Source organism: Periplaneta americana, chromosome 2 (genome assembly GCF_040183065.1).
Source record: "Periplaneta americana isolate PAMFEO1 chromosome 2, P.americana_PAMFEO1_priV1, whole genome shotgun sequence".
Lineage (NCBI taxonomy): Eukaryota > Metazoa > Arthropoda > Insecta > Blattodea > Blattidae > Periplaneta > Periplaneta americana.
In genome coordinates, this window is record NC_091118.1 from 146,148,265 (window position 1) to 146,172,587 (window position 24,323).

A 24,323-nucleotide genomic window follows, 5' to 3' on the forward strand; every position below is an offset into this window, starting at 1 on the left:
CAGCTGAAACTGAAGTTAAAATATAACACAGTTTCCTTAGAAGAGACACATTTTCAACAGTTTTTTTTATACTGTTATGTCAAGACTGGAAAAAAAATAATTTCACACATGATAAAATATCTCTCATATTTTCAATGACGTAATGATAAATGATGACTAGAGTAACTTACACAGGCACAAGTTTATAGGTAGTTTGTCAGGCAGCAGGACTATTCAGAAACCAGCCAAATAATAACAAATTGTTGTAATTGGTAATAAATTTATTTGTATATTTCAATGTACAATTTCAGTTTTTCAGTATACTTACACATTTCAACCTACATCACTTTACAATAAATCTTTTCTTGCCCTCGATGATTACATAATATGTCAAATCATGAAGTTCTGACAGAATTAACCAGGTTCATCTTCCAGGATCTAATGTTGAGACTGCCTGCAGAGAACAGAAATAGGTCATGTCTCTGCGCCCAGTCATTAATTTATCCAATATCGAAATTTAAAAAAACCCTGTATGACAGAAAACATTAGAAACAACAATAAGAACAACTTCAGTAATTGTAAACAATTGCTGTTAATAGGCGTCAATTTGTAATAGCTACTCCCATTCCTCCACTCCAATTGGATTCACTAATATTGACCAAATCTGAATGAAATACAGATGTGATCTTGAGATCCTACAGTTACTGACCACAATGTAAATGTTAGTGAAATTACTTATATAAATAACGACTATAATACTGGAAAAATAACGACTGGAATAACAATTTAAAATACGAGTAGAAATACTCCTTGTAAGTTGATGTAAAACACTTGAATAAACAAAATAGGCCTATACAGTCTAATATAAAGTTTAATAGTAATAACTTTGATCCACTAATAAATTAGCTTTCATGGAAAATAAAAACGAACACATTAAAAAATTTTTATATAACTATTATTGGAGAAAAATTCATTCCAGTACCGAAAATCTAACCCAAGACCACTCAGCTTTGTGTCCTGAGCGCTCTTTCCATTTGAGTTATGTCGAGACCTGATTCATGGTGCCAGCCAACTCTCCTTCTCTGTGAATAGGGTCTCGGCATAGCTCAGATGGAAAGAGCGCTCAGCATGCAAAGCTGAGAGAGGTCCTGGGTTCGATTCCCGGTACCGGAACGAATTTTTCTCCAATATTAGGTATCTACATGTTGAGTACATATAGTCATGATTATTCAGTGAGGACGGCGAGGCCTCATATATGAATATATGTACAAAAACTTTTTATTGCTATTCCATGTATGTGTTCTGCCAAATGTACTGTATTTCATAGACTGGCACAAGACTCCTAAAAGTTAGGTTAATATAAATCACTTGGAAGTTGCCAAAAAACAAGACACATGACATTTGTTAACATTTGACGCAAACGTATACCAAAAGCAAAAACCTGGTACTTCAGAATTATGAAATCAGTTACAAAATACAGTAATTATAAACTGAAGTTAATATATCAGAAATTATATCACAGATAACACAGATATTGCCTTCATTTTAACCCACGTTTTTATGAACAAAGTGACAATGGTTTACTTACTTATGGCTTTTAAGGAACCCGCAGGTTCATTGCCCCCTCACATAAGCCCGTCATCAGTCCCTATCCTGTGCAAGATTAATCAGTCTCTATCATCACATCCCACCTCCCTAAAATCCATTTTAATATTATCCTCCCATCTACGTCTCGATCTCCCCAAAGGTCTTTTTCCCTTCGGCCTCCCAACTAACACTCTATATGCATTTCTGGATTCACCCATTCGTACTACATGCCCCACCCATCTCGACAATGGTTTAGGTATATACAGTATATTAACTGTTTTTATAAACAACCTTGTGTAAAGAAAATTAGTTATTATAGTTAGTTTCTTTCTTCTTTACCTAATATTACCAAATTTCAAGATTCTGAAAGCAAAATCTCCTTTAGGTCTCCGAAAACTTATTTTGACCTTCCATTACTGACTGGAGAATCGCCACATGTCTCCTATTGCAATGTTGCAACACACGAGAAAGAGCCTCTGCATCAGCATACTGGACAACATCTTCGAAGTATTTCTCCAAACTGTTAATTACTTCTTGTAGTATTTCTCGAGATGCGAAATCACTTGTATTATTATCTTCTTCTTCATTCAGTCCATTTTTTTCTAGAAAAATAATACGTGTTATAAAAAGAAGATATATACATACAAAATAAAGTAATGTAAGTGTACAAAATGTAAATGAAACAGAACAAAACACAAGGTGATATAAAACAAAAGTTCGTCGAAACTTTGCGAAAATCCACAAAAGTCAAGTAGAATATCTGAATAAGAAGCAATGTCCAAAGAGAGAGAGAGAGAGAGAGAGAGAGAGAGAGAGAGAGGGAGGGAGGGAGGGAGAGAGGAAGGGGAATGGGGAGGGGGAGGGAGAGAGAGCTTGCGTGTGAGTAAAATTTGAAGCAAACTGATATCATAAACAACATTTGATAATGAGAAATAGTCCACACCTGTGGAGTAACAGTTAGCGCGTCTAACCGCGAAACCAGGTGGCCCAGGTTCGATTCCCGGTCGGGGCAAGTTACCTGGTTGAGGTTTTTTCCGGGGTTTTCCCTCAACCCAATATGAGCAAATGCTGGGTAACTTTCGGTGTTGGACCCCAGACTCATTTCACCAGCATCATCACCTTCATATCATTCAGACGCTAAATAACCTAAGATGTTGATAAAGCATCATAAAATAACCTACTAAAATAAAATAAAAAATAATGAGAAATATGCTTTAAAATGGCTAATACTGGAAATACCACCGAAACAGATGAAGGTATAACATCGAAATCGAGTCTTCTTTCACAAAAAAATCGGAGCCCTAAGCATATCTAGAAATTTTTCTAGACAAGAAATTAACGTTTAGAGCCCATCTAAATCATTTAGCCTTCAAATCAGGTAAGCTACTACAAGACCAACATGGGGTTTAAACTCAGAAATTCTGTGCGTCATTATAACTCATATACCATGGGGCTGCTTTACCTCCAATTCTATACAGTATTTGTGCTTTTGAAGATGTTTTAAGCCTGGTCCAGGCACAACAGTTTATTTGACATTTTATTTGCACATGCAAAACGTTGCAAGTAAGAAGGAGCACGTGAACCATAAAACTGATTTAGAACTGAATGAAGACTGAACACGGAGCTGGAGGCATTCAGTTCTAAAAATCGTTCAGTTTTACGATCCCCATGCTCCTCCAGACTTGCAACGTTTTGCATGTGCAAGTAAAAATGTCAAGTAAGCTGTTGCGTTTGGAGTGAGCTTTAAAGAAGAAATGGGCTCAAGTTAAACTAACACGGTTTTCAACAAGACTTCTTGCTACACATCACTCAAGGCCATCACACAATTTCTACTGATGTTGCATCACTTACAAAGCTTAAAAAAGAATGCAAACAACCAGAGCAACTTTACAACCTACAAGTTGAATATAAAGAAAACATCTTGACAGCTGGACATCGCACCGAACGTCATAATTATGTGAGTACCCATGACTGCTATCACAATCATACATGCAACATTTTCACAGAATATTTTTACTTTGGGAGCAGGAGCAGGAGCTACTTGCCAATGCTTTTCTCTTTATAAAAATGTTGGTAAGTACACAACAAATTTTGATGGCGAAGTTGAAGCCATTTATACATCACTTCAAAATGTATTTGTTTGGCTAAACCAGTGCAAAAACATAGTCATCCTGTCTGACTCCAAAGCTGCAATCCAGTCCATCAGCTCAACAACATCCCCGAAAATGGAAAAAGCAAAAGAAATTCATTGCATGGTAAAACAAATTCAAATGCTAAACAAAAAAGTGGTCTTCCAATGGATCCCGGCCCACTGCGGACTGAACGGTAACGAGAAAGCAGATATGTTAGCAAAGAAAGGAACTTATATCAACTTAAAAACAAATTTCAAGTTCCCATATGAATCAATAAAGCGAGTCATAAAAAGAATAAGTTACAGCGAACAGGCAAAACAACAAAATTCAAAATGGAAAGAATCATTCAAAGATCCAAAACTAATTCCTGATCTACATCAAAAATCTGCCGTGGCCATGTTAGATTGATTACTGGTCATGATTGCCTCAGTAAACACCACCATCGTATTGGAGTACTGAATTCACCTAAATGCTTACTGTGCACCAGAGAAGAGGACATGGAGATGGAGCACCTGGCTAATTGTGAAACGCTTAGGACATTTGTGGACCTTCCATCAAAATATTGGGAAGCAAGAAGGATGATGACTTCATTGTTAAATCCAGAGCAAAAAAAAAACACACACACACGCACGCACGCGCTCGCGCGCACACACACACACACACACACACATTTTCACAGAAGGATCACGTAGCTGTCAAGAACGAACTGTAAAAACACTGTAGGCTGTGCATTTGTTGTTGATTACAGTGGTAATGAAGTGAATGCACAATTCAAACTTGCTCCCACAAGCTCAGTCCTTCAGGATAAATGACTTACTATTCAGAAGGCTGAGCAATGGTATAGCAACAATGAATATGGCACCCAAGTGTTTAGTGACTCACAAGTTGCGCTTAGTTCGATAAAGGACATGTTAAACTGTTTAACTTAATTCCAATCTCAGTTAGCATTATAACTACCATTAGGAAAAACCAGCAATGAAAGGGCTGACCAGCTTGCCAAGGGAGAAATATCTTCTAGTTTAAACTATGCCTATTCCAAATGTTTTCACTTTTTTTAAACAAATAAGAAAGAGCATGATAAAGAAGTGGGACGACAACTGAAGAATTTGCACGTCAGGATAGATAACAAAAGAGTTCTTTTTCCCCATGGTTAGATCAGATGAAAGATATATTACTGGCACCAAACTACATTGTCACTCAATTTCTAACAGGCCATGATAAATTTGGTTGTTCCTATTTTCAAAAATTTTACACTAATGATGAAAATGCATATATAACAAAACATTACAGACTGTTCATCATCTTCTATTTGATATTTGATTGCCAATTTTCTGGATGCGCACGCACGCACACATGTTAACATCACATTTGCATGAATGTAACATTACATATTGTCCTCTTTCCAAATGTTAGTTAGACCTTGCTATTATAAATATTTTCTGTTTCACATGCCATATTATTAAAAGACTGCAAACTTATTTGAATTGTTATATATTATGCTTAATTTACCTATAATTATTGTTTTTTACTATGATTCTAACATACCTTATGTGCAATAGTATTACTTGTAAATTTTTAAGATTCAATAATAAATAAGCAATACACAACCGCAGAATACTTACCACGAAGTAGTGTAAGTACTGAAAGGAAGCAGTTGAAAATGGGAGGATAGAAATATCCTGAATCTTGTAATAAAGAATTTACTATTGTCGTTGTTAGCATTACAAACTCGGCCTGATTTTCATCAAAGTGCAGCTGCAGTTCATCTACTACCAGCTGGTTGCAGATACTTTCACACAGAGCTTCTCCATAGTTACCTGCATAATATCAAACAGCAATAAACAGTAAATTCTCAATTACGAATTTAAATATAGATTGTTTATAAGTGGATCAGTTTAACTTTTAGCCTGTGCTGATAATGAAATCAGAATAGGTTTATTTAGTTATTCTAATTTTTACTGTCATTATATTGTACTTACAACAAACTGATCAGTAGCATTTAAAATTAAGTTTCAAAACGTTTTCTCTTGTAACTCCTAACATAAACTCCAATTTATTATTAACATTAATGTTTCTTGTTAAATGTAATAAAAGTATTAATTTTATTTCATGGCTGCTTATTTGTTTTTAAATGTTAACCATAAAAACTAAAACAATGGCTCTTCACAACTGGCTTTGACTTAATTTATACTCATTTTCAATTTGTACGTCTCAAACATATATGCTGGCAAGTTTCCTACACAAATAAGGTAAGATTTTGAACTGATATAATACTGACCTATGAGAGTTTTACCTTCAGGATAAGACGTAAAGGCAGACAAAATTGATGCCCAATGACATACAGCCTTTTCATATTCAGTCTTCAAACGTATATCACCATCCTTCTTATATTCTTGACGAATTTGATTTAGAGTTTCCAATAAAGCCTCCACAATTTCTGAGAAATAAATTTTATATTTAAGTGTTTATTTCAAAAAACATATCACGGTTTTTGCTGCATACTATGCAAACACAAACTTTATTTCATTTTATAAGAAGTTTTCAAGAGGATTGATGAATTACAGTTGGAAGGTGGAACAAACAAGTGGTTAGGCCAACTATACAGGTCTGTTGAACTACCTACAAAACTGAATTTTAACGTGGGCGAGAAATGGCAGGTAAATTTTGCCTGAAGTTGTCTTATTTAGGGAAAGGATTCTTTTACATGTCATAAATTTTTCAAAGAAAGCCATTCTAATGTTTTTTTTTTTACTATCTTTAAAAATCCCTATGCTGGGTTTGAACGGCAAACCAGAAATACACATGGTAACTACTGGACTAAAGACTATCAATTTTGCATATATACACAAAAATTTGTGTGCGTGTGTATTATATAAATGGCGAGCGTCTGTCTATCTGCTCATCTCACCCTGTTCTTTGAAAACAGTACATCACAAAGAAAGGCTCTGAAGACCAAAAATGTTCTATTTTGGGAGACTATACTGGGAAAATTATTGGTTTCTTTCTCAACCCACTGTGGCACACGGAAAAATATTCTACTTCATTTTGTCGAAAAAGAGTAGGGCCTGCTACCACAGTGCGTTCATAGCTCGGCCGTCCCATGGAGGCCTTGGACTGGGTGAAAATTGGCGCACCTGCCACCAGAGTAGCGCTGTAGCCGCAGAATGGACTGGCCGAGCTACGAATGCACTGTATAAGACATTAACAATAATATACTGTGAGTAATACTGTATGGTAGCAGACTGTGTATAGAGATGCGATTTTGCTTAAAAATATTTCTCACATTAAGCATATTGTGTTCATTTGTCTGTTTGTAATTGTAGTACATTAACTGATACATCAACAATGAGTGTGTGTATGTATGTATGTATGTATGTATGTATGTATGTATGTATGTATGTATGTATGTATGTATATATATATATATATATATATATATATATATATATATATTGTGTTACAGTTTTAAACAGTTAAATAATCTTCTGGAATATTCGTTTCAGTAATTTGTCTGAAGAGTTATGTATTAAGTACCAGTTATTTATGTGTTAATATCTTCTCGAATTTTCATGTTTTTATCCTTTGGAGACTTCTGTTTAATGAAGTGTAATTCAAATCTTCCAGAAACTTAGACTAGGTATAGGAACACTTCGATGCTGGAAACGTGATTAGTATATTGAGTCAACATTATGCCAGGTAGGCCAACTAAAAAAAATTAAAGCAGAAGCATAAGTCTCACAATATGGGAACATAAACGAAAATTATGGCAATGAGATAATGAAGCTTCTCATAAGAGGGATACTGAGACCTGTCGAAAATCTCGGCAGAATAAACTCAGTTTATAAAAGAAATGATACTGGCCTTTTGAGCTGTAATGAGAGAATTCACTAGCTATGTTTTTCATCAATAAAATAGCTCTCATGCTGAATGTCATGTTATATATTATTTTGTGAATTCCCCGTTGATTTTCAACGGATTCTGATAGTTATATATGAAGGCCAAGGATTCGCCATGTATTACCTGACATTTGCCTGACAGTTGGTCAAATCCTCGGGAAAAACACAAGATATATGTATTTCCTACTTCATAAACTAATTACTTAAAAATGTACTCTTCAATGTTACATTTATAGTAAGGACAAGCTAATTCCCTACAATTATTTACCTGGAGTGGAGATGTATTTCGCAAGAAAATGATTGTTAATTGGTATGTAGCATAATGTTTCCAAAAAAGATAATGTGCCACGTAAAAGCTCCTCTGAAACATATCGAATGAAAAACAATATTAACAAAGTACAAAAGTAACCAAACATACTTTAACTCTACAAGCAAGTATATTAATTTTATTTATGTTAATGCCTGGTGCTTGTCTTAATATCTTCACATAAATACTTACCATTTATAGAGCTTTTAAGAATGAAGATAATGTTTGGAAACCACTTATTCATATCACACAATTCCTTTAACCATTTTGATCCTACTTCATTCTTCTGTTTATTAACTTCATCTCTTAAACTTAATGTGTGGTCTTTGGTTCTATTATTCATTAAGTCAATGTCACAAATATCTTCATCCACGTTCAGCATATGAGAACCGGTAGGCACTCTCACACTTGATTTATTAGAATCACTTAATGTGCAACTGTCTGAAACTGAATATTCAAAATCCATAGCACAACTCTGTTCACAATGTGAATTATCTGTCTGGTTTTTAACAGAATCATTTTCAGAACACGTGCTTTTGTGTTCTGAACCTTTTGTATTGTCACATACGTTATGTTCATTTCCTACTACACTAGCATCACAGGATTTAGTAAGTGAACAGTTAGAATCTGAAGTAACCACTTTGGATTCTGGCACATTTTGAAGATCTTCTGAAGATTTTTCTTCGAACTTCCTAAGATCCCAAAAACATGCTTGCAGGAGTCTCATAAGTTGCAAGAGGGTTGGTACATCAGGTATTGAAAGCAATCCCAGCAATGCAGAGATAATTACGTCACTTTGTGCTATCTCTGCACGAACATTTGCAGTGCAACTCATGTTACCAATGATACCGACCAGGATCTCCTGCAGAGAGAAAAAAACGAGACACTTGTTAAAAATACCATCTCATATCTTTACAAACTGTGATGAAGTAAAATAGAACTCACATTCAAAAATATTTGGGCTAACCTTACATCACAAACTTTCACTAAAGAGGAGAATTAGGTACAGTAGCTTTCTAACTGTGCTGTTACAATGAAAGCCAATTGCAACTAAGTACATGATGTCGCCAACACATGGGCATGACGTTTACCTGTGGCATCGTTGCAAGTTGAATTTTTTTTCTCTCTCTCTTCCTCCGTCATTCTTAATATTATTGAGAGATAGTGCCACTGTTTACGACAAGGTTGGTAGGGTTTGATGAAGAGATATATTAGTGTCAATTAGATACACTGTTAGTGATATGGTTAGATAGGGTTTAATGAGGGAATATATATTAGTAACAAGTAGGCTCACTGTCAGTGACAAAGTTAGATAGGATTTGATGAAGGGATATATTAGTCACAAATGCTTCGCGCAAAAATGACACAAGTGAATGTTACGTCCATTATCCCTTTGATACAATATTTTCATTTGTCAAATTAGTCAATTTCAACGATATTCCCTGAGTCACATAATATTTTCCCTTCACTTTGCTCTAATAACGTGTTATGATATTTTCGAAAATGTGCATCTCCTTTTAGTGCATTAAAAATTCCCAGTTATACTCCGTAAATCTTGCACTGTCTAGTGCAGTGAATTGTGAATTCTTATATAGTCATGCATCTTTTTCAAGCAACATTTTTATTCTCTTTTGTTTGACATGGCTCAGTACGACACGGTGACTAGAGACGAGTGTTGTCAGCACTGCTGTACTGTCTGAATTATCCACTTGTTCGCATTTTTATGGGACTATCACATAGAATCAATGCTAGTCACCACAAAGAAGAGGAAAAGCATTTTTAAAGCCACAGTAAACAGAGCATGAGGAGCAGGAACTATAACCCTAACACAGTTTTACATAGAATATTATGCATAGAAGTAAATTTTAACATACTGTTAATCGTGGTACAGTAACTTCACGTATGAGCTGAGAACTTATCCCAAGAAAATTGTAATGGACCAACAATTCCACAACATCTGGTTCAATAGTCATATCCCAAAGCAAACAAAGCTCTGTTTCCATGTCTTCTGACCATTCTTCTGAAGTAACCTGAAATAAAGTTTATATATTAACCCAGACTCGCAAATATCAGTGAAACTACACAGATATTAATATACAGACTAAGTTATATATAAAATTCCATTAACCCCTTACCACATTCTGGGACAGATATGGCACATACCGGTTTTATATTCATATAATTTATAATATAAGCTTATAATATTTCAAACTGCATACTGGGACGGATATGGCACACGGTCAAGAATTGGATTTGACCATATGTGACATCAGTTGAGAAAGAAAGAACTGCTTAAGTTATTTGAATATTAAACCGGTGTGTGCAAGACTGTCCCATGCGGTAAGGGGTTAACTTTACCTATACTAATATCCTTATAAACTATTTTCACAATAGGCCCACTTGTTACTGTTTTCACGTAAAAAGGTAAAGGTATCCCCGTAACATGCCATGAAGGCACTTGGGGGGCATGGAGGTAGAGCCCCATGCTTTCCGTGACCTCGGCACTAGAATGAGGTGGTGTGGTCGGCACCACGCAAAAAAAAAAAAAGTACAATATATTTTAAATATTCACTCAGGAAGCAGTAAAAAACATGATAAAGAGCAGACAATGAAGTTAAAATAAATAAATCTCAAATCCATTCCAAAATTTTTATAATAAATTCAATTCCCCAAATTGTATGCTTAGTACATAAATTAAATTGCTGCCTGCACTCTATAGGCATCCTACATAAAATAAAACTGTTTATTCATTTTTATATTATATACTGTAGTATTATGGTTATTCTCAGCTGTTATTGTAAATAGAAATCCCTAGCACTATTTATTGGAGCAAATGGTTCACATTCCAATATCGACATGATGGCAGGCAGGGGAACTAGATATTGATCTTTCTTACCTTTGTCAGCTTCATTAGAATTTTGAGAACCCAACATTCACTGTACAATGTGTTTCCAATAGCATCTCCCCTCATTCTGTCAGCATCATTCAGCATTTCAACAGGAAGGGAAGGATTGCACTGTCTTCCCTCCTCAAGCAAAGGATCAGACTTATCTTCCCCTTCACTTCGTGGTTCATTCCTATTAGAAAAATATCTTCATAACTGGATACATTGTTATTAATATCACTTTCACTTGTTTCTATGACTTTTCAATTAATAATGCACAATATATCCAATTTCAAATACTTACTTACTGGCTTTTAAGGAACCCATCCCATCCTGAGCAAGATGAATCCAGTCTCTATCATCATATCCCACCTCCCTCAAATCCATTTTAATATTATCTTTCCATCTACGTCTCGGTCTCCCCAAAGGTCTTTTCCCCCTCTCACCTCCCAACTAACACTCTATATGCATTTCTGGATTCGCCCATACGTGCTACATGACCTGCCCAAACAGGTGTAGTGGAACTTTTCGCCCACTCTGCATATCCACAAACTCACAATGCCTACAAATTGAATAGACTGCTACTTTTCATCAAAAGGTAGTTTCCTCTTGTGTGATTTCACTTCTTTGCAGTATGAAAATGGGTATACCGGTACTGAATATTTTCATAGGCCTACATTATAATTAAGGAGAGTATAATTTAAAAAATAAAGATTTCTATTAATAGTGTCCAAAAATGGTACCACCACTTTATACATTGTCCTCAGTTTCGCAGTTACTTTAAGTTCACTTCCTTCAGAACTTCTAATAAAGCTAGTTACTTTCAACTTGATATACCTATTTAAGTTGTTTCCAGGTCTTTCTTTTTTGAAACTGAGAAAGCACACAAAAAGCAAAGCTCGAAAAAATTATCAATTAAGTTTTCATTCATAGTTTTCTGCCCAAAGGCAGGTCTTTCACTGCAAACCCAGTATTCTCCAATCTCCCCTATTTTCTGCCTTCCTCTTCGTCTCCGCATATGATGCATATAACTTAATTATCTTGTCTATTACCTGATATCTTCTTCTGTCTCGAACTTTTCTCCTGATATCTTCTTCTGTCTCGAACTTTTCTCCTGATATCTTCTTCTGTCTCGAACTTTTCTTCTATTCTCCATCCATCCAGTGCATCCTTCAGAAGGCAGTTTCATCTCAGCCAGCGACCCAGCCAATTCCTTTTTCTCTTCCTGATCAGTTTCAGCATTATTTTTTCGGCTAAACTAGCTCTGAGTAGTTCCCTTCGTATTCTACTTACACAACTTGCATATACGAATCTGTGACGGGTTAGGTTTGGTTAGTTTAGGCTTTTCTTATGCCTTGCATAAACGACCAACTGCATCTCCACAAAAATTCCATTATAAATTCAACGATTTTCACTTTCAAAGTCACTGGAACAACCTCAGTGCTAGTTTCACCATTCTTTCTTCGCCTACTCTTTCCAGCACAGCTTCATTTCTTATTCTGTCTGTCCATTTCACACGAATTAAGTTTGATAATATTTACTGTGAAGGAAAGTAAAGTTCAGGTACAAAAACTTGGAGCACCATTTGCCAAACAGCTAGACCATCGGTAAGCCAGTTTGAATGCCAGTGAGTCCAAGTGGAATTTGTGATGAACAAAGACAGTGTTTTCGCGGGGTACTGTAGCTACTCTCGTTTTCCTTACTGGCATTCCACACTGCTCCATTAATCATCATGCGGTGTAGTTTGCTTTCGATACTGCATCAAGGGCAGCACAACAGCGGCGAAAGAACTAGGCACTGGTATACAGCTTCAGCAGTCATTCCTAGAGTATTTTCGTAAAAGTTAAGATAACCACCAAGGTGAAACAGGCTATATTTTCCCAGGTCAAAAATAAAATATGGCGTTGCTAGAAAAAAAAGGCCAAGTATGCAGAAAAACTCAAAATCTATCACTTTGTTTGAAACTGTTATTTTCAAGGAACAATATATGAATATCTTAAATTATTGCATTATACTAAAACACTAACCTTATCTAACGTAACCTGTCACAGATTAAGGAAAAGGTTAGGTTAGGTTAGTTTAGGGTTTTAGTATATCTTGCAAAAACAAATTTTAGATATAGTGTAAAAGTGGTCTATATGCAACGAAGTCTCCTAGCAAATTACCTAATGCAACATAATCAAACATAACCTAATGAAGTCTTTAACGTTCATAAATTAATGTAAAAAGTCATCTTATCACAGAAAAATCAATGTACCATTGCAAACTTATCACTACAGAAAAATCAGTGTAATTACCACTGTAAAATTTTACATACCCATTGGAATGGAAATTTTCCCTTTTAGGTGCGTCATCCATGTCAAAATCTATTATTAGGGCCTATGTAGTTGATACACCATAATCCAACTTTTAGTATACGTAATTTACACATCGACGTCACAGGTGAGTATTGCTGGTTACCATAAAAAAGTGCTTCTTTGTTTACAACACATCTAGGCTATAATTAGAATGAATAATTCATGTCAGTACAGAGTATCCAGGAGTAAGATTGATATTTAAAGAACATTTTCCATACATTTCAGTAATTTTAAATATATCCCATTAAAAAATGTTCTCTTCCAATATTAAATCACTTGTACTTTAAATTAAATTTGATGAAGGCGAAGTTAATATTCATTCAAATTATATCAGCATTGGCCAGATCATCAGTTACTACACAGAAAGTTTATTCTAAATTATGAACGTCTTTGATTTTTAAGTCCTGTGACGTCTATTATAGACCCTTCAGAATAACTGTTTCTTTTTAGTTACGAGAAGTTTTTGATCTCGAGATGTAAGTCTGAAAACAATTTAAACACAGCACCACAAACAGGCCTCTCAACAAATGTTTTTATAAGGTAAATTATAACTACTTTCATCCGTGACACTGTAGTGTCTGCTTATTAGATCGATGGAGTTCATATGGGAGAATTTTCCCTTTAATACAAACAATTCCTCGATAATAATTTAATTTCATTTAATTTGAATACAAGAAAACTCTATAACAACACAACACCCAACATCACCTACTCCTACTACCTTGTTGCATAATCTAGTAAGCACTACAAAATGCAAACGGCTTTGTTTCTACTAAATACAAGTTAACAGCTTTTCTTTATTCCTTATTGATAAACATTGTCGCCATCTATTCATAACCAAAGATTGGTAACAAGGAACAACAAGACAGCGGCTTTTTGGCACAAAATATTGCAGTTTAGACGCCTAAAAATAAGCTCAAAATGTAATAAATTAGGCACTATTTTAGTAAAGCTAGGGGCATTTTCGACACATGATCAAGGCTTCAAACCTATTTATTTCACTGAAATTATAGGTACACGAAAATACACAAAACATGGCACAAAAATGTATATTTAAGAAATGGAGGCACACAACTGTATATTATATAAATAGTAAATACAGCTGCACAAATGTAATATATTAGAAAAAAACTAAATAATTATTACACTTTTTAAGTTATTGAAATTCAGTTCCATGCTCATTCTTTTCAATAATTGTCTGCGCAGTAGGCTATACATCACCAGAATTTTTTCTAAATTCTCCACGGTTAATCTTTGCTTTTTGTCAGAATCATTTTGAAAGCAGAAAAAACTTCTTTCTACTGAAACAGACGTGAGAGGAGCAAATTTTAAATTAGTTACAATGGAAACATCAGTACCTTCTGGAACATTTACATTTTCCTCCATACTTTTTCCAACAATGAAAATCCTACATTCTTATTTAGTACTACATTATCCCAAATACATTTAACTTTCTTCCCTGTTTCACCCAAAGCACAATATATCTTCTGGACATTCTTTACTATTGCTATTTGGCTACAAAGAGATTATTTTTTGCATTCTAATTGCTCAATGGTTGCAGATATGAATGAAAAGTTCGATGTTATGTAACAATATCTTTTTTCACTGACGGGTCATACAGACACTCTTTCACTGCTTTCACACATGCTGCAGTATCGGATTCAGATAATTCTTTAATAATTGTGACCACTTCTTTAAAATATTTAGAATACGTACATCACTGACTGAATCTATGTTCCCCATCGTGTTGTTACAGACTGAGGTGGGAGTGGAATATCTGGGCATTTCTCTCTGAATATTGAAATCCTAGGATGGGGCTATACGAAAACATTTTATCATATTGGAAATAAACGAATTGACATGAAGAAAGTCGTTCCTGATTGTTTCAGAAACCCTGTGAAGAACATGAGTTAAACAGGTTACATTAATGATGTTAGGATAAAAAGCTTTAAGTGGAGGCGCAGCAACCATGTATGAGGCATCAGTACAAATCAACAGAACTTTAGAATAATTTATATTGCCAGAATATAACGACTGTAGGCCTTTGTTTACAAAATAAGCAATAGTTTGTTTAATTTGATTTTTGTGCTGAGCTTTTGCATTATGTCCTGCTCCTTGCACATGCTGCCTCAGGTAGCACTTCTTTACTAATTCTGGTGGCCGCAATTGCAGTCCTCTCTATGGACCCAAGTGCCGGTACACCAGTAAACCAAATCAATCACAACACAATTGAAATTGTTATATATTTATTAAAAATGAATGTAAGACAGTGATGTGTGGGTAGGCAATGCTGTCTTAGGGTATGCAATTTTATGTGAGGGAAGCAATAATATAAATTTGTATATGTATAGTACAAAACTGATAGCAGTCAACTCACCTAAATATATTTGAAGACCAAAGTAATTCTCCTCTCATAGCAGCAAAATCATAGAACGGAAATAAACGAATTCGTATTGGCCAGTATAGGTGGCTGAAGCTCCTAAGAATACGAATAACGCATCCGCCTCAATCAGGACAGGCAATCAGAGAAAGAATTTTGTGACATTTTTAGATTAGAAATTTCATAATTCTCACGATTAAAATAGAATTTATACAAAAAATTTCTTATTTTTCGATTTATGAACAGGGGAAGCAATGCTTCCATGTACAGCAAGTCACTGGCAGGCTCTCCTTTTAGAGATAATTTAATGTCACTACTATCCAGCTATATTTTATAAGCAAGCTTTAGAAGCATATTCTGTATTAGTCATTAAATCATTCCAGCAGATTTCGACAACGAACACTAAACTAATAAAGAAATCATATTTTATTTACTTGAAGGAAAATTCCATTCTTTACTCTTGCTTCGTAAACATACTCAAAACGTCACTGCAAAATGGATAATTTTTAAGTTCTTGTAGCTTTTTCTTCTTTTCTATTGACATCAAGGCTAGGTTGTTCAATCTGCATTACCCTTGAGTCAATCATTCAAGTGTTTTCATTCGTTTAAAGACAGAAATGATCTTTTGACTGATGTTGATGTGCTGGTTAAGGGCAAAACAAGTGACGTCAACTTGTAGAATTCAGAGAATGTTGTGTGGAGCTGTTTAAATTTCAAATATATGCCTAGTTCATGAGGTTATTTACCACGAATACTTTTTATATTAATTTATATTAAAATAATGAAAATATCCAATCCCCTTTTTTTCTTATGTTTCAATTTCAAGTCCGGGAGCTCTGGCATAAGCTTTCCTGCAGTTACAATTTTGCTTTTTTCACTAAAATATTGGCAATCAAACAACTTTTTCCAGGATTCCGGCCCAGAACAATTGTTCCCTTGAAATTATTCAAATCAGCTTCACAGGGAGCTTTACCTGAAAGCTAGATTTTCAGATATTTAGTGGCTTCTGAAGCTAGTAATACCTTTAAATAGGCTTACAGTTTATTGGTGATATTAAAATAGCCTGGGTAGGCGCAGTATACCTAGCCCACCCTGAATGTAAGAGCATGTTTAAGTATACCTAATGAATATAAGACCTACTCATCAGCAGGCTGAACATCATTATCAGTGTTTTTCTGGTTCAGTAGTCTATATACATTACTTCACGTGGCTGTTGTGTACCTGCTTGTAATGCCTCCTTCTCAGCCTCTTCCTTAGTCAATCAAATCTCAACTTCTCCAACAAGCTGAGAGATTTTAAGTTTTATTTGAGCAATTTCCATTTTTGAAAAGATGTACGGTAACTATGCCACAAATAGATGCAAAATATATATCCAAATTACCTGACTTCTGAAGAGACTGTTCATAGTGGGAGCATATCTTCCATAGCAGTTCAACATTTTCTTTTTTTCAAAATGTCGCTATCTCCTCTGACTAGTATAACAGTCTTCTTCTATTGTTCTTGTTTTCACTGGACATTGACACAAATGAGAAGTCTTCTGGTGTAGAGCTATCAATTATGGTTGTGAGAGACTGGGTGGTTAAGTCAACTGAGTTGTCCTCTTAATTGGGGACATTGAATCACAAGATTTACCATTCAATTTTGTTCGCTTGAATTGTCTTTGGCATACAATTTTCAATAGAAGGAATGCTTGAAGTTGTACTGTAAAATGGAAGGAAATATTGAAAATAAATAATGAATTATAAATTTATTATACAATAAAAAGTAGAAAATAAATCAAATTATAATGAAGATGTAGCAAACTTCAAATTAAAAAAAAAGAACACTCAGAAGAGAGAAAATTCTTAATTTTTTCTTGTGAACGTGCACACTAAAATATATTTTACAATCTTTGAATGTGGGAATAGTTGTTCAGGACAGAAAGTCTATAGTTGATTTCACTTCTGCGTCCTCCCAGTCCCTCAGAAGCGTTTTTATTCTTCTTCGAAGTTGTAGAACTATTAAACTCTAATGGTCTGCCACTTTATGTATATATCACCTGAAAAAGCATATATATGTATAATCATGATACAAAGTAGATTACAAAGTGGATTCACCCATACGTGCTATATGCCCTGCCCATCTCAAACGTTTGGATTTAATATTCCTAATTATGTTCGGTGAAGACTACAATGAGTGCAGTTCTGCATTGTGTAACTTTCTCTATTCACCTGTAACTTCATCCCTCTTAACTCCAAATATTTTCCTAAGAACCTTATTTTTAAACACCCTTAATTCCTGTTCCTCTCTCAAAGTGAGAGTCCAAGTTTCACAACCATACAGAACATAAATAATATAACTGTTTTATAAATTCTAACTTCCAGATTTTTTGACAGCAGACTAGATGACAAACCGAATAATAACAGGCATTTCCCATATTTATTCTGCATTTAATTTCCTCCCGAGTGTCATTTATATTTCTTACTGTTGTTCCAAGATATTTGAACTTTTCCACCTCTTCGAAGGATAAATTTCCAATTTTTATACTTCCATTTCGTACAATATTCCGGTCACGAGACATAATCATATACTTTGTCTTTTCGGGATTTACTTCCAAACCTATCTCTTTACTTGCTTCAAGTAAAATTTCCGTGTTTTCCCTAACTGTTTGTGGATTTTCTCCTAACATATTTATGTCATCTGCATAGACACGAAGCTGATGTAACCTGTTCAATTCCAAACCCTGTCTCTTATCCTGAACTTTCCTAATGGCATATTCTAGAGCGAAGTTAAAAAGTAAAGGTGACAGTGCATCTCCTTGCTTTAGCCCGCAGTGAACTGGAAAAGTATCCAACAAAAACTGGCCTATATGGACTCTGCTGTACGTTTCACTGAGACACATTTTAATTAGTCGAACTAGTTTCTTCAGAATACCAACTTCTGTAAGAATATTATATAAAACTTCCCTCTTAATACTCATATGCCTTTATGAATAACTGTGAACCCTTATACAGTTATGACATTTGTGTAAAAAGTATCCTTGATCAATATTACAGTATAACAAACTTTCTGCATAACGAAAATGATTGAAATTCGTTAAAATGACATTTTCCAGTATAACGAAAACGACAGGGTCTCTAGAAATTCGTTAAAAGGGCATTTCACTGTAAAATATCTGCCAAATAAGTCACCTTTACATCCTTGGAGAAACAAAGAAGTGATCTTTCATATTAAATTTGGACTCCATAAAGAACAACTTCATCGCGTGATTAAAAAAATTCGTGCACTTTGACACTTTCTCTCCACTACAGCCATCTAATTTCTGTATACAAAACAAGTTGTGTTCACTGCCCATTTTTTTGCACAAAACTTTAATATGTCAAGGGACGAGTCTTCGTAACACAGTTTACCATAGAAATAACTTTCTTCCAAAGTTTTCAAATTTTAAGGCATATTTCTGGCAGCTAATGACTACCGGTGAATACAACAATGTATCCAAATGACATGCAGTGCTTCAGCTTTAACCAACCTGGTCAGACCACTTACCATTCCACTCATATCTCGAGCCTCATCTGTAGTCATTCCGACACATTTTGACCAGTTTATTCCTTTCGTTTTAATGAAATTATTTGACAGGTGAACAGTGCTGCAATACTTGTGCGAGTTGGAAGTGATTTGTAAAACAAATCTTCACATAATTTTCTACCAAAATCATACCGAACAAAAGCTATCAAATTAGCTTTGTTGAAGATATTTGTACTCTCATCTAGTTGTAATGAGTAAAAAGGGCCGTTCCCTTTTACAGTTCAATTAATTGGTGAACATTTTCAATTCCATTGTATTTGTGATTCTATATTCAATCAAGTCATTAGGGAATAAAATTAAATTGCTGCTTTTTCACCTAATATTATTGTAATCATTGCAATTGCAGTAGATAAAATTGAATTTTCTGCAATAGTATGAGGTTCTGCATACTTTGCTACTAGTGGACACACCTGATATGAAACAAACAGCTTTTTCATTATTGGAATCGTTGCCATCTTGTAAATTAATGTCTGACTTACTTGCAGTGTTTTAAATTTTAAAAAAATTCAGCTGGTTTGTTCAGGTACTTTGTGTTTAGTTTGTAAATGCCGATTAAATTTTTGCCAGTTTCATAGATTCATTTGATAATGTTTCATGATAAACACCACAAACAGGCTGTTCTGGAATGTTAATACAGGTGCTTACTTACGTTTTTTCCTCAATGGTGTATTCTTTATTGTTGATTGTAAGGTGTTGTGTCACCACTGTGTGAATCCGAGTTGTTTCCATCTTATATTTTAATGAACCACATTTCTTCAACTATTATTGATGTCTGTTGAAATAGGTAAATATCCAATGAGGAAGTTTATACTAACATTAACAGTGCATTCAACAATGAGTAGCATACATTCGCTGTCGTTTTAACTTTCAACTAACCATTATCTGCTAGAGAAGCGGTCATCAACACAGTGCACCCTTGGGCTAGTGTCTCTTACCCACGGATATGAGGGGCACTAGCCTGCATCCGTGGCTGCTGGCAGGTATGTTTTCTACTGCTCCCTTCTGCACAACAGTGCATATTGCGATACACTCTTTACCCATTACCCATTTCAGCGGGTTCTGACGACCACTGTGCTAACGCATGCATAGTACACTCACCAGTACTTGCAACATGAACAATGACCAGTGAATCAAAACTGAAACAACAAATTCATGATGATGGTAAGGATTTAATTTATTGCTGTTACATGAATGACAAGTGCTAGCAGTTGACTGTAATGAAAGATTAAATGGGATTGTACGGTATTGTAATTATATATTTTTAAATAAAATAACAAATTAAATTTTAGTTTGAAAACTCTTGCAACCCCCCTCCCCCCCGACTATTAACACAGTTTAATAAAATGACTGACCTAGCCGTATATCTCTCGTGATAATTTCATTTTGTTTACTTTTTATCTAATTTAGTTTATGATCAGTACACCTTCAATAAATTTCACATGTAAGGGAAATCTGACTATACCTGAATATTAAGTTATAGATAATAATAATAATAATAATAATAATAATAATAATAATAATAATAATAATAATAATAGTAACAATTATTATTATTATTATTATTATTATTATTATTATTATTAAACTAAAGAGATGGAACTTAAACTGAGAAGGATTCAATCAAAAGTAAATACTGTAGGTTTAAAAATAGAATAAATAAATAAGTTCTAGTAAACCACTAGAACCACTTAGCCTATATAATCAAATGTCTCTGCCTTCCAGGCGCCCCAACCTCAGAAGTGGGTTACAACTAAGCCACAGCCAGGAGAGAAGACCAGAAATGTCGAAAGACAGCCTGGTGGCATTGGATAAAAAAAATATATATATATATATATATATATATATAATCAAATGTGTTCCTAAACCGCACGAAAATTATTTCTCACTCACAAATCTATTTATGTTTCTCTTTCCTCATTATTATTAATTGTTTACCTAAATTACTTTATATTTATTTATTTATTTCAATTTATATGAATGTTCACTTATATCATTTATATTAGATTACCTTAATTTATATTTATTCTACACTATCTGACTGTTCACTTCTATATCGTCTTAGAACTAAGTTCCTATGTATTGTATCTATCTCAATTTTCTTTACTCTTTGCCATAAGGCAGTCTGTTTTGCCAGGAAGATATTAAAATACAAATAAACCATAAATAAACAAAGTATGTCTATTGAGTAGAGAGAGACTAACAGAGGAGATGATAATGAAATCAGTAACAATCCTCATATCTGCAATGGTAAAAACAATGGAATAATAAATCTCTGTATGTCGACAAGAACACAAGAGTTTCAACCTTACAGAATGTGAACAGAAACAGTCCGAAAGCCTCTCCCTCCTAGCCCAGCAACTTCCGAGGGGAAGTAAATAGTATCCGTTTTAGACACTCTGTACTGTGGTAATCACAACAAAACCAGCATAAGTAACATTACGAGTTTTGCTTCTCATCAGCCAGTTTTTTCTCCTGTGACTGTACCAACTGAGCAACCCGTCCACCAATGTAACCATTTTATTTAATTTTACTTGTAATTTCAGGGAAATAAATACACCGACTGGCATGAAAATAGAAACACTTTTTTTTTTTTCTAATTTAAGGTATTCATACAAATGGCTGTATGTTTGCAAGTAGAAAACAGCTGAATTGTTCATTTTATTGTTAATTTAAACAAAATTTCGGTACATTATTGCAGTAACGAAAATATTTTCGGTAGGTATGGTTAAAAGTAGCATTGGTTAGATTTTATAATAAAAAGTAAGGAAACTGAAGTATTTCACTTTTTTGTGCCGATGAGTGTATATTAATTTTACAACTTCCTGAGATGTAAAAATTCTATAAAATACAATATACAGAATTTACAATGTAGTCGATGGGTTCTTTCTGAAGTCTAACTTAGATGGAGCCTGTAAGTTCAGAGGATGGAGGAGGGAATTTGCACCTGTATAGAAGTACTTGTCAATACTCGTATATGGATTATGCACGAAAGTATCACTGTATTGCACAATAGACAGGAAGGAATACATAAAACCACATTCACTACATTAGGAGTTACACAATTACTCTAGTGTGATAATCTCGACATCACCAGCAGATCCACTTCCATGTTTATCATCCTGTCTCTCTTGTCTTTGTTTGTCCTGTCTAATTGCTACAGGTCCTCCCATTCTCTTAGCTCCTTGACTTCCGCTAGGGACTTTCCTGCCTATTTCCGTAATTGAAACAGAGTCTTTATATTTTTTTGTACCAGAACCAGCTGGACTTTGTCTTCCTTGTTGCCCTCTGAAGTTTCCATCAGGTGCATTTTGCTGCTTGGGAGTAATGGTTATTGAAGATGGAATTGTTACAGATAAATCTAATGTTGAGGGTTTCGGTTTTGTAATAATTTCCAGTTCTGTACTTTGCTGCTGAAGACGGCTCAACATAGAAATGCTAGAAGCTGTAGTGCTGGTTGACTGTGACAGAGAGGGAGTAACTGTAATTTCATGTCCAATACTTCTTAGTGAAGAAGATGCTTGGGCAGGACTTCTAGAGCCTTTATTTCCAGTTTGGTTTTTATAAATTCCTGGAGGACTCGAATCCTTACTTTCAGGGCTCTTACTCTTTATGAGGGATGTACCAGAACCTTTAGGTTCACTAATTTGTCCTCTTGGCGCTGATGGATGTGAACTTTTTGGGGTATCTTGAATTCCTTTATACATTGAACTTTCTGGTGCAATTCCACTGTTTTGATTTCTAGGTCCAGAAATGTTTGAGGCAATCACATGACTCTTACCAGGTTGTCCACTTGCAGAACCACTTGGCTGACTTCTAGAAACCAATGTATTAGTGCCCTTCGAAGATTCAGGACTCTTGTTGGTTGAACTACCGACAGAACTGCCCGAGACGAGAGAGCCTAGATTAGTGGCATCTCTTGGGGTGTTTGACTGGTCTTGGTTTCGATTCCCTTGCAATGGTGGTACGGATTGCTTACGGAAACTCAGCAACTTAGCCGTTGATGGTTTTGGAGATATAGTAGTGTTAACAGGGGTGGGCATGACCTGAGTTATGGACACTCCTGGTGTTAACATTCCTTCTCCACCTTTTATTAGAGAAGTGTAAGGATTCCCAGAGGGATTGGTAGATGATTTAGAAGAATGATGACTATAAAGAGTTTGATCTTTAGGTAATGTGTATGATGCTGTTGTTGATAAGAGAGCTGCAGTTGAAGGCTTCTGAGAAACTGACTTGGAAAACACAGGAGGTTGGTTCACAGAACTTGACTTTCCTGAAGGTGAGAGATTCAAAGCAGAAGAGCGATTACTAGTGGACTTGGCCAAAGCTTGCGAAGCCTGCAGCTTCTGTTGCAATGAAGGAGTTGATTTAGCATTCTTACTGCTGTATTTGGTGGACGATGTAGTTGCAGTGCTCGTGTTGCAAGGAGCAGTTGTCTGAGATGGTGGAAGAGGGGTTATGGAAATACTAGCTGGGAGAGAAGTGGAGATCTTCTGTTGAGAAAGAGAGTTAGGAAGGCCTAAGATCTTATTACTTCCGAAACTACTGCTACTCGGTCTCCCTCCACCTCCACCTAGGGATTTTTGAGATTGACTCGTGGGAACATTAGGCATCATAGGAGTAAACATACTCCCTGTACTAGCTGCAAAATGACGAAGAAATTCTGCTTGGTATCCGCCTACATGAGCATGCTGGTTAAGGAAATTCAGAGCAGCAACCTGATCCATCATGGAAGGTAATTTTGACTGCACAGCTGCATTAAGGATAGATGGGTCAGTAAAAAAGGTATATGGATAGAAAGGCAGTGTTGATAAATTTGGAGGTATTATGGATCCTAACTGCTGAGAAGTGACTGTCTGTGCTATATTACGAGAACTCGCAGGCTGAGATTTAGAATTAACAGGAGTGACATTCGTACTGACACGGGATACATTTGGAGGGCGGCCTCTGGAACGCGATGGAAGTTGTATAGCTGGAGGAGCTGACACTATTATTGGTTTTGTAGTTGATGTAATAATCTTCCGTTGCTGTTGTGTGATTACAACAGTGCTGGTAGTAGTAGGAACAATAGCAGTAGCAGCAGCAGTTATAACAGCAGCTGCAGTAGTAGTAGTAGTAGCAGTAGTAGTAACAGTAGTAGCAGTAGTAGCAGCAGTGATAACAGTTGGTACTGTAGTAACAGGCTGAAATACAGTAGAAGAAACATTACTCAATACCTTATTAAGACTTGTCAAAAAGTA

At 35.2% G+C, this 24,323-nt stretch overlaps 2 protein-coding genes across 9 annotated transcripts in view; both read right to left on the reverse strand.

Moving 5' to 3' along the window:
• Nucleotides 1-245: 245 nt before the first annotated feature.
• On the reverse strand, nucleotides 246-13,881 carry LOC138694650 (uncharacterized). Of its 7 annotated transcripts, none has more exons than XM_069818590.1 (10): nucleotides 13,103-13,881; nucleotides 11,838-12,692; nucleotides 10,798-10,978; nucleotides 9,776-9,931; nucleotides 8,094-8,763; nucleotides 7,863-7,955; nucleotides 5,977-6,135; nucleotides 5,321-5,515; nucleotides 1,906-2,168; nucleotides 246-433 (listed from the first exon to the last, which is right to left on the reverse strand). In XM_069818590.1, the coding sequence occupies exons 2-9, from the start codon at nucleotides 11,972-11,974 to the stop codon at nucleotides 1,948-1,950; spliced, it is 1,812 nt and encodes a 603-aa protein (XP_069674691.1). In that variant the 5' UTR covers nucleotides 11,975-12,692; nucleotides 13,103-13,881; the 3' UTR covers nucleotides 246-433; nucleotides 1,906-1,947. The 7 variants fall into 7 exon arrangements, with proteins under 7 accessions (XP_069674691.1, XP_069674689.1, XP_069674688.1 ...); XM_069818588.1 differs by having other exon boundaries at nucleotides 246-507; XM_069818587.1 differs by having other exon boundaries at nucleotides 246-2,168; nucleotides 13,103-13,282; nucleotides 13,698-13,880.
• Nucleotides 13,882-21,647: 7,766 nt separating this feature from the next.
• Nucleotides 21,648-24,323, reverse strand: part of LOC138694651 (calcineurin-binding protein cabin-1-like) — a 57,876-nt gene continuing 55,200 nt past the window's right edge. For both annotated transcript variants that reach the window (XM_069818595.1, XM_069818594.1), the window contains exon 32: nucleotides 21,648-24,266. In XM_069818595.1, the coding sequence (XP_069674696.1) occupies nucleotides 22,149-24,266 (2,118 nt within the window). In that variant the 3' untranslated portion in view covers nucleotides 21,648-22,148. The remainder of the gene's footprint in view (nucleotides 24,267-24,323) is intronic.